At 46.6% G+C, this 9,246-nt stretch overlaps 1 protein-coding gene across 1 annotated transcript in view; it reads left to right on the top strand.

Moving 5' to 3' along the window:
- Positions 1-6,680: 6,680 nt before the first annotated feature.
- The window catches only part of FAH (fumarylacetoacetate hydrolase), an 80,147-nt gene continuing 77,581 nt past the window's right edge, over positions 6,681-9,246 (top strand). Inside the window, exon 1 of the mRNA XM_077263153.1 lies at positions 6,681-6,839. Within this exon, the coding sequence (XP_077119268.1) occupies positions 6,759-6,839 (81 nt within the window). The 5' untranslated portion in view covers positions 6,681-6,758. The remainder of the gene's footprint in view (positions 6,840-9,246) is intronic.

Below are 9,246 nucleotides of genomic sequence, written 5' to 3'. Positions count from 1 at the left end.
TCGTGACATTCTAGCGATATCGTTACGATATTGTTGTGTCTGACACGCTACTGCGATCCGGATCCCCGCTGAGAATCGTACGTCGTAGCAGATCGTTTGAAACTTTCTTTCGTCGTCTAGTGTCCCACTGTGGCGGCATGATTGCATCGTGTGACACAGGTTGTATACGATGTGCGCACAGTAACCAACGGCTTCTACATCGCAAATACGTCATGAAATTATCGCTCCAGCGCCGTGTATTGCAACGTGTGACATCAGTCTACGACGCTGGAGAGATAATCATACGACGCTGCAACGTCACGAATCGTGCCGTCGTAGCGATGAAAATGGCACTGTGTGACGGTACCCTTATTAGTCTTGAGTGCACACAGTTTCTGTGACCACTGAGATATATACATCCAGCAATGGCCACAGTCAATGCCCTCAGTAGGAACTTCTTCCAAAAAACATTTTTTTTTTTTTTTTTTTTTTTTTGCAGTGACCTATTATAAATCAATGCACAGTCTTCTGTAGTCTGCTATACTGTTAGAAGGCCGCCTTGCTCCACTCACTTCTGCTTTTCCACAGATGTCACATCTACGGACAGAAGATCTGCTGATCATGATCAGCCTCTGTTCAATGGAAGCCTTTAACCACAGGCCGGACCGATATTGGTCTCGGGTGGTGTATTGAATCCTGCATTAAGCAGGGGGTTGGACACTATGACCCTGGAGGTCCCTTCCAACTATAACATTCTGGGATTCTATGTCCTGGTCGGTAGCCGTAGACATGATGTCATCTGCCCTGCTCAACTCATTAGAAAGTGAGCGGAACTGAACTAACCCTTTAAATATACTGTAAGAACGTGCATATCGGCCAGATGTAGGGTGAAGAAAACCTGTGCTGAGATAATGTTATAAATGTACTGTCCGTGCATGAACATGGTCTGATCACAGCAAAACTCCTGGGACAGGGGTGAGAAAAGGAGTCTACAGACAGGACAGCATTGTGTCTTAGGCTAGTTTCACACTAGCGTTAACTGCAATACGTCGCAAATGCGTCGTTTTGCCGAAAATACGCATCCAGCAAAAGTTCTTGCTGGATACGTTTTTTCGTCATAGACTAACATTAGCGACGCATTGCAAAACGTCGCGTCCGTTTTGCGACGCTTGGGCGTGTGGTAGCGGACCGTCGGGAGAAAAAAACGTTACATGTAACGTTTTTTTGCTCCCGACAGACCGCTTTTTCCGACCGCGCATGCGCGGCCGGAACTCTGCCCCCACCTCCCCGCACTTCCCCACACCTCACAATGGGGCAGCGGATGCGTGGGAAAAATGCATCCGCTGCCCCCGTTGTGCGGCGGAGACCACGCTAGCGTTGGGAACGGCGGCCCGACGCACAGCGACGGGTTGTTCCCGACGCTAGTGTGAAAGTAGCCTTAGCTGATTCTTTTATTGAGGTAAAACATTTCCTTTCCTGTTTTTAATCAATGTTTTACTTCAAAGTAAAAAAAGCATTTGTGCTCACGTGCTGTAATGTCTGTATACTCCCCACCCTCACTCCTACCCAGGAGATGTGATATGATCAGACCATGTTCCTGTACAGTCAGACACAGACATTACTCAGTAGGGACATATTTATAAGGTTATCTCAGCACAGGGACATTTTATTTATACACATCCAATTGTGGAAATTATTATTATTCTAAGATCTATTGATTAAAATCAACTTTTTTTTGTGGGGCAAACCCCTTTAAGGTCTTACCTCCTGTCTTTTAATGTGATTTTGGATGTCTACTTTAAAAAAAGAAAAAAGTCCATCAATGTGATCACGGAAATGAAAGAAAATATATATATGTATATCTACATACATACATACATACATACATACTGTTGGAGGGGGTCCATCCACTGGGCTCAGGGACCACCATAGTCTTGAGAAAGAATGGGGCTGCGGCAGTGTTGTGACGTTGGGACACATGTACCGGTTTCAGGTGGCCTCTACAGGAAAGTCCCAGATACATTTTGGGGAGGATGCAGTACTCCACCAGCGCTGTGGCCTCTTTACTCTCTGGATTGGATGAATTGTGGCCCCTTCATATTAATTTGTATTGACGTTTTAGGTGTGGCAAAAGCCCCCCAAAAAAAGGGTCTAAATGTAAGAACTTGGACGTTAGTTGAAGCTGGTTTCAAGGCAAACGTTTATGCAGAAGGAAAAGAAAGCCACATACATCTTCTTTCAACTACTGTATGTAATAAAACAAATGTCGGAGCGGTCACAAGCACCTAATGCTAGCAAGCGACTGAAGAAAGCAATGGCTGCTGCTGTTTACCACTTAGATGCCAGTGATCGCTGTAGCAATACAGTGGTCCCATTTGAAGGTGGATCTCTTATTTGCACATCCGTGCCCCTCCCTATAAGACCATAGCAGGGCGCAGATTTATTTATTTTACTTATATAGCACCATTAATTCCATTTACTGTGCTTTACAGCCCTTATCATCACTGTCTCCATCAGGGCTCACAGTCTAGATTCCCTATCAGTATGTTTTTGGAATGTGGAAACTGGAGAACCCGGAGGAAACCCACACAAACACGGGGAGAACATACAAACTCCTTGCAGATGTCCTTGGGGGGATTTGAGCCCAGGACCCCGGCACTGACTGGCAGCGAGCATGATCTTTTTACTTCTCTGATGCCCCAGCCAAATCTTGTGGACTTACCATAAATGTCTGAGATGGCAATAACCCTTTAAGGCCGGTTTCACACGTCAGTGGCTCCGGTACCTGAGGTGACAGTTTCCTCACGTACCGGAGACACTGACACACGTAGACCCATAAAAATCAATGCATCTGTTCAGATGTCATTGATTTTTTGCGGACCGTGTCTCCGTGTGCCAAACACGGAGACATGTCAGTGTTCGTGGGAGCGCACGTTTTACACGGACCCAATAGAGTCAATGGGTCCGTGTAAAACACGGACCGCACACGGACATTCTCCGTCTGGGGTCCGTGTGCGTGCAGGAGACAGCGCTACAGTAAGCGCTGTCCCCCCCACATGGTGCTGAAGCCGGTATTCATATCTTCCCTGCAGCAGCGTTTGCTGTAGAGAAAATATGAAGAATAGTGTTAAAAATAAAGATTTAGGTGTCCGCCGCCCCCCCCACCCCCTGTGCGCCCCCCCCCGCTGGTCAGAAAATACTCACCCGCTCCCACGTTGGCTGTCACTCCTTCCTCTCTGCCCTGCGCCTCCTACTGTATGCGGTCACGTGGGGCCTATCATTTACAATCATGAATAGTCGGCTCCGCCCCTATGGGAGGTGGAGCCACATATTCATGACTGTAAACGATCGGCCCCACGTGACCGCATGCAGGAGAAGCCGCGGCCAGACCAGGAAGCAGCGAGGGAGGCGGGTAAGTATTTTCTGACCAGCGGGGGGGCGCACAGGGGGTGGGGGGGGCGGCGGACACATGGATCTTTATTTTTAACACTATTCTTCATATTTTCTCTGCAGCAAACGCTGCTGCAGGGAAGATATGAATCGCAGCTTCAGCACCATGCAGAGTGGGTACCACACGCTCCGTGTGGTACCCACTCGCCATACGGGCGGCACACGTGTGCCGCACGTATGGCCTCCGTGAGTTCCCAGGCACACGGACACGGATAACTCCGGTACCGATTTATTCCGGTACCGGAATTATCTGGACGTGTGGGACAGCCCTAAGGCGGAGGTCTTGGCACCAATCATCAATGTTCAGCTGCTATATCGCTGCATAATGCAGGTGAAAGGAATCATTCTAGGGGTCTTTGCGACCCTTAATTTGACCACAACAAGCAAGTTGTTAAAAGTTGAAAATCAGTTTGATTTTTTACGACTTGCTTGTCACAGTAGCTAAAGGGGTCATATGCAACCCCATTCATGTGCATTATTCGGTGATGTAGCAGCTGCACAGTGCGATCTGTGGCTGCACGACCTGTGGTGCCAAAGTCACCGATTTGCCACAGCATTGTAATGCTGGTCTGAGTACGTGTGTGTATACATACATATATATAATAATAGATGTTTGCAACTTTTAGGGGACATTACGTAATTGATGAATATTGGAAGGAGGCGAGGAACAATCCCACAAGCGCTGAGGGGTATTTAAAAGACTATGCTCAGGTTTGGAAGCTATCTCCCATTCACGGGATACTGGATAACTTGCCGATTCCTGGGGGTCTGACCTCTACCGTGTGAACTACCATTCAGTGTTAATGAGACTGCTGGAGAGGGCCGAATGATGCTCTTGACTGGCCTTCAGGACTCCCAGTAAGGCCTCTTTGACACATCCATGTCTCTGGTACGTGTGGTGACAGTTTTCACACATACCAGAGACACTGACACAAACCCAAATGAATGGGTCAGCACATGTCAGTGTGTTACCACAGACCGTGTGTCCGTGGGCAAAACACACTGACATGTCAGTTTTTTTTTACCTTCGGCACTGGCCACAAAACGTCCCGCACACGTGCACTCCGATGACACACTGGGATGTCATCCATATGACACACACCGGCCCCAGTGAAGAAGCGTTACAGTAAGCGCTGTTCTCTGGCGCTGGGGGCTGAATATGGCTCTCATCATTCTCCCCTGCTCTGCCGGCAATCTGCGCGAGCAGGGGAGAATGATGAAAGCTGTATTCAAGTAAGAATAATGACCGCAGGTGGCGACATATGAGACTATTACTTCCATCAGCCTACACCTGCTGCCACGAATTACAGTGACAGCTGTGAGTTTTGCCTGGCTGGTTAGGGTATGTGCACACGTTACGGAAAGATGTGCGGATTTTAGGATATCCACACTGCGGATTTACTGCAGAATTACCGCGTTTTTTGTGCGGATTCCTATTATGGAGCAGGTGTAAACCGCTGCGGAATCCGCACAAAGAATTGACATGCTGTGGAATAAACAATGCAGCATTTCTGCACGTTTTTTCCCGCAGCATGTGCACTGCGGATTTTGTTTTCCATAGGTTTACATGGTACTGTAAACTCATGGAAAACTGCTGCGAATCCACAGCAAAATCTGCAACGTGTGCACATAGCCTCAAAGAAAATACAGGGGAACCCACCTCGGCATTTTAATTAATTTATAGTGCAGGCGGCGGGTGATGAATACCTCCTTCAGCCACTCCTGCTGTCACTTATTAGTGGCAGCAGGTGTAAGCTGATGGGAATAATAGTCCCATCAGCCGCTGCCTGTTGTCATTGTTCTCACTTGAATACAACTCTCATCATTCTCACGCTGATCGCTGGCAGAGCAGGGGAGAATGATGAGAGCCGTCTTCAGCACCTGGCGCCAGGGAACAGTGCTAACTGTACCACTTCTTCCCTGGCGCCCATCCATGTGGTAGTGATGGGGCACACGGATGCCACTCGTGCCGCAAGTATTACACACACGGACACTGTCATCTCCTGGACTTTTTTTCCTGGTACAGGAAATATCAGGATGTGTGAAACCGCCCTAAGGGTATGTGCACTTGTTGCGGAATGGTGTGCAGATTTTTCCGCACTGATTTTGGTAAATCCGCACTGCGGAATTACCGCGTTTTTTGTGCGGAATCCGCACAAAGAATTGACATGCTGCGGAATAAACAACGCAGCGTTTCCGTGCGGTTTTTCCGCAGCATGTGCACTGCGGTTTTTGTTTTTCATAGATTTACATGGTACTGTAAACTCATGGAAAACTGCTGTGAATCCGTAGCGGCCAATCTGCACATAGCCTAAGGCTGGGTTCACATTGCGTTAATGCAGTCTTAATGCTGCCATTAACCCCTATTATCGGTCGCATCGCCAACGCATGCCATACTCGGCATGCGCTAGCAATGTGCCGTCATTCAGTGACGGAGCCTCGGACGCGGGCTGCAGCTTCTGTGGCTCCGTCACCGCTAGCACAGATGAATCATCTGTGCTAGCGGTATAGCATAATGCGATGGCGTGTAGGCTATAGCGTTAATGTAACCCGTCAACGCTATGCGTTGAACGGGCTGCTTTAACGCAATGTGAACCTGGCTTAGAATGAATGGAACAGCAGTGATCCTGATTGACCACAGCTCCATTCACACAAGAACGAGCCCTGGTTCTCAGGATTGGTGGGGGTCCCGGCAGTTGGGGTCCCGGCAGTTGGACTCCCAGAGATCAGGAAGCTTTTCTCTATCCCATGGATAAGGAATACTTTCCAGACTTGAAAATACCCCTTCAATGAACTTCACACTGTAGGATAGGAGGTTGGCATGGTTCCAGTGACCGATTCCTCTTATACTTATTAGTGATAACTTGTGATATTACAGTGTGATCTAATATGATTGTAAAATCTGATCATCACGTATAAAACCTACTTTTAAGCCAGAAACAGAAACCTTTTTTTGAGAACAGATTTTGGATCTGATATAATGCCATTTCTGTCCTTCGTTACATGTAAATCCTCAGCTTTGAGCTTTCATTGAACGTGGATATAACTGTGCCCAGGGTGATGTCTGTGCCTTGCATCTGACCAGACTGCAATGGAGAGAAAGCTGCTGTCAAATTTGGGAAAAGTCTTTGAACTTTGCTCTCAGGAATGGGCTGAGTCATCCTGACCCTGGTTTTCATTAGTGACATCCCAGAGGGTGTAGTAGTTCCTCTATGCAGGATTGGTTAGTGAGGAGGAGGAAGTATACAAGTCCTGAGCCTCCCTCTCCTGACACATCTGGAGCTGAGGATCACACACAATCTGGGGCCATTCTCCTGTCTCTGCTCACAATGTCCTTCATCCCTGTAGACCCAGACTCCGATTTTCCTATCCAGAATTTGCCGTATGGGATTTTCTCTACAGAAGATGAGGTTGGTACTGTTGTTGTACAATGATGAGGTTTATTCTCTATAACTATTTTCAGACTTTCAGAAGTTCCCCGCTATCATACATGAAACTGGAGAATGTGTTTGGATTAGTACAGTTCTTCAGGAAATTGTTCTTCTTGTTATGCGACTTCATTAAGGCTAGGTTCACATTGCATTAACAGCAGCCCGTTCAACACATGTGTTAACGGGCTGCTGTTAATGCAAGTGCCGATATGTCATCGCACTAGCAGTGACGGACCCGGAAACGCTGCAGCCCGCGTCCCAGGGTCCATCACTCAATGACGGCACATCGCTAGCGCACGCCCGACATAGGACTTAATGGCTGCGTTAATGGACTACGTTACACCGTGGTGTAACGTAGTCCGTCTAACGGACACCTATAACGTAATGTGAACCCAGCCTAACCCAAGAGAACCAATGATGGCAAAAGCTAGCCTTCCGGGAGTGACATTACCAAAGGCCACGCTCAGTATTTGGTCAGTATTTTACCTCAGTATGTGTAAGCCCAAACCAGGAGTGGGTGATAAATACAGAAGTGGTGACGTGTTTCTATTATACTTTTCCTCTCATTGTTCCTCTCCTGGTTTTGGCTTATAAATACTGAGGTAAAATACTCAACGTGTGAACGCGGCCTTAGACTGGCCATAGTGCCTGTTGGGCTATGTGCTTACTTTGAGTATTTTCAGCAGAATTTTCTGCAACAAAAGCCAAGGTGTTCGCAGGAAAACCGCTGCCATTTTACGTGCTTTTCGGCTGTGTTTTTACTTTCAATTGAATGGATGAAAAACGCTGAAAGAATTAACATGCTGCAGATTTTGGGAAAAAGTACTTTTATTGTTAAAATCCACAAGGAAAAATTAAGCAGCATGTGCATGAGAGTTCAGAAATCTCACTTATTTTACTGTTTTACTGGCGCTGTGAAGTGCAGCATTTTGAATATAGGTTATAGTATGCCTGAATGGCAGGTCATACACTGCTGACTGGACGCGGGTAGGTTGCTGCAGGGAGCACTTTGTCATTAAACTTGCACATGTAAGATGTTGTCAGCTGAAATGGACAATTATGATCAATAAGGCGACCGTTGTGTGGAACTCTTACATGAAGACAGATGTGGTCTGTCAGGTTGTGTTTTTCAGCTGGTGTTGGCTGAAAATATCAGTGTTTGGCACAATTGCCAGAATTTGTCAGGTTATTTTCCACTTAGGACAAAGCCCACTGTGCTGTGTGTGGTTGTTTTTTTTTTTTTTTTTTTTTTTTTCAAAGGAACCTGTCACGTGAAAAAAAACAAAAACGGTACTATCCTGCAGGCATGGGGTTAATCTGCAGGTCAACAGCATTCTGAACCTGCTCGGCGCCCGCACTTACAGCCCCGCTGTTGGGAGGAAATAAGCTTTGTTTCCCCGACACTGTGGCATTCAGTCACGGGGGTAATTCCCCAGCCCTAATGCTGTGCTGGCTGTCAGTGCCGCTCACTATACACAGAGCAGTGACTGAAACTTCGCCGCTGCCCCCGTGTCTGAACGCTGTTGGGTGGAATAAAGTTAATTTCCTCCCGACAGCAGGGCGGTAAGTATCGACGCTGGGTAGGTTCAAAACGCTAATCTGTAGCATGTCAATTCTTTCAGCTTTTTTACAGCAATTTTTGTGAATAAAACTGACTTTATAAAGCGTGTACTGTGGATCAGAGGTGTCAAACTGCATTCCTCGAGGGCAACCAACAGGTCATGTTTTCAGGATTTCCTTAGCATTCCACAAGGTGCTGGAATCATTCTGTGCAGGTGATTAAATTATCACCTGTGCAATACAAGGAAATCCTGAAAACTTGACCTGTTGGCGGCCCTCTGCTGTAGATCAATCACACATGTAATACGCATCAAAAACTTGCCAAAGAAAGCAGCAAAATTGCAGCAAGACCTGCATTTACAACACAACTTTTTTTTTCACAGAAAAAGAGCAGGTTTTGGCTGCAGAAAAAAATGCATGTGGAAAAAAAGCCTAATGGGTCTCATGAATGATCTGAGGGACAACTAATCGGCCACATTTGAGTCCATCTTGGTCCTATTTGTTTGGCCAGCTTCAATTAAAATAGCATTAATATATACTAAATAATATTCCTTACTAAGGACCAGGGGGCACTCATTACGGGTGGAAGAAAGACTATTCCGGCATCTAAACAGGAAAGGGTTCTTTACGGTTAGAGCAGTCAGACTGTGGAATGCCCGACCACAAGAGGTAGTAATGGCAAACACTATAACAGCTTTTAAAAAGGGCTGGATGATTTCCTCAGTGCACAACATTGTGGATTTTAGATAATTTAGTGACAAAAAAATGTATAATTGGTGGAGAAGAGTTGAACTTTATGGACCTGGCTCTTTTTACAACCTATGTA

This window comes from Ranitomeya variabilis, chromosome 5 (genome assembly GCF_051348905.1).
Source record: "Ranitomeya variabilis isolate aRanVar5 chromosome 5, aRanVar5.hap1, whole genome shotgun sequence".
In the NCBI taxonomy this organism is placed as follows: domain Eukaryota; kingdom Metazoa; phylum Chordata; class Amphibia; order Anura; family Dendrobatidae; genus Ranitomeya; species Ranitomeya variabilis.
This window is presented reverse-complemented; position numbering and strand designations above follow the sequence as displayed.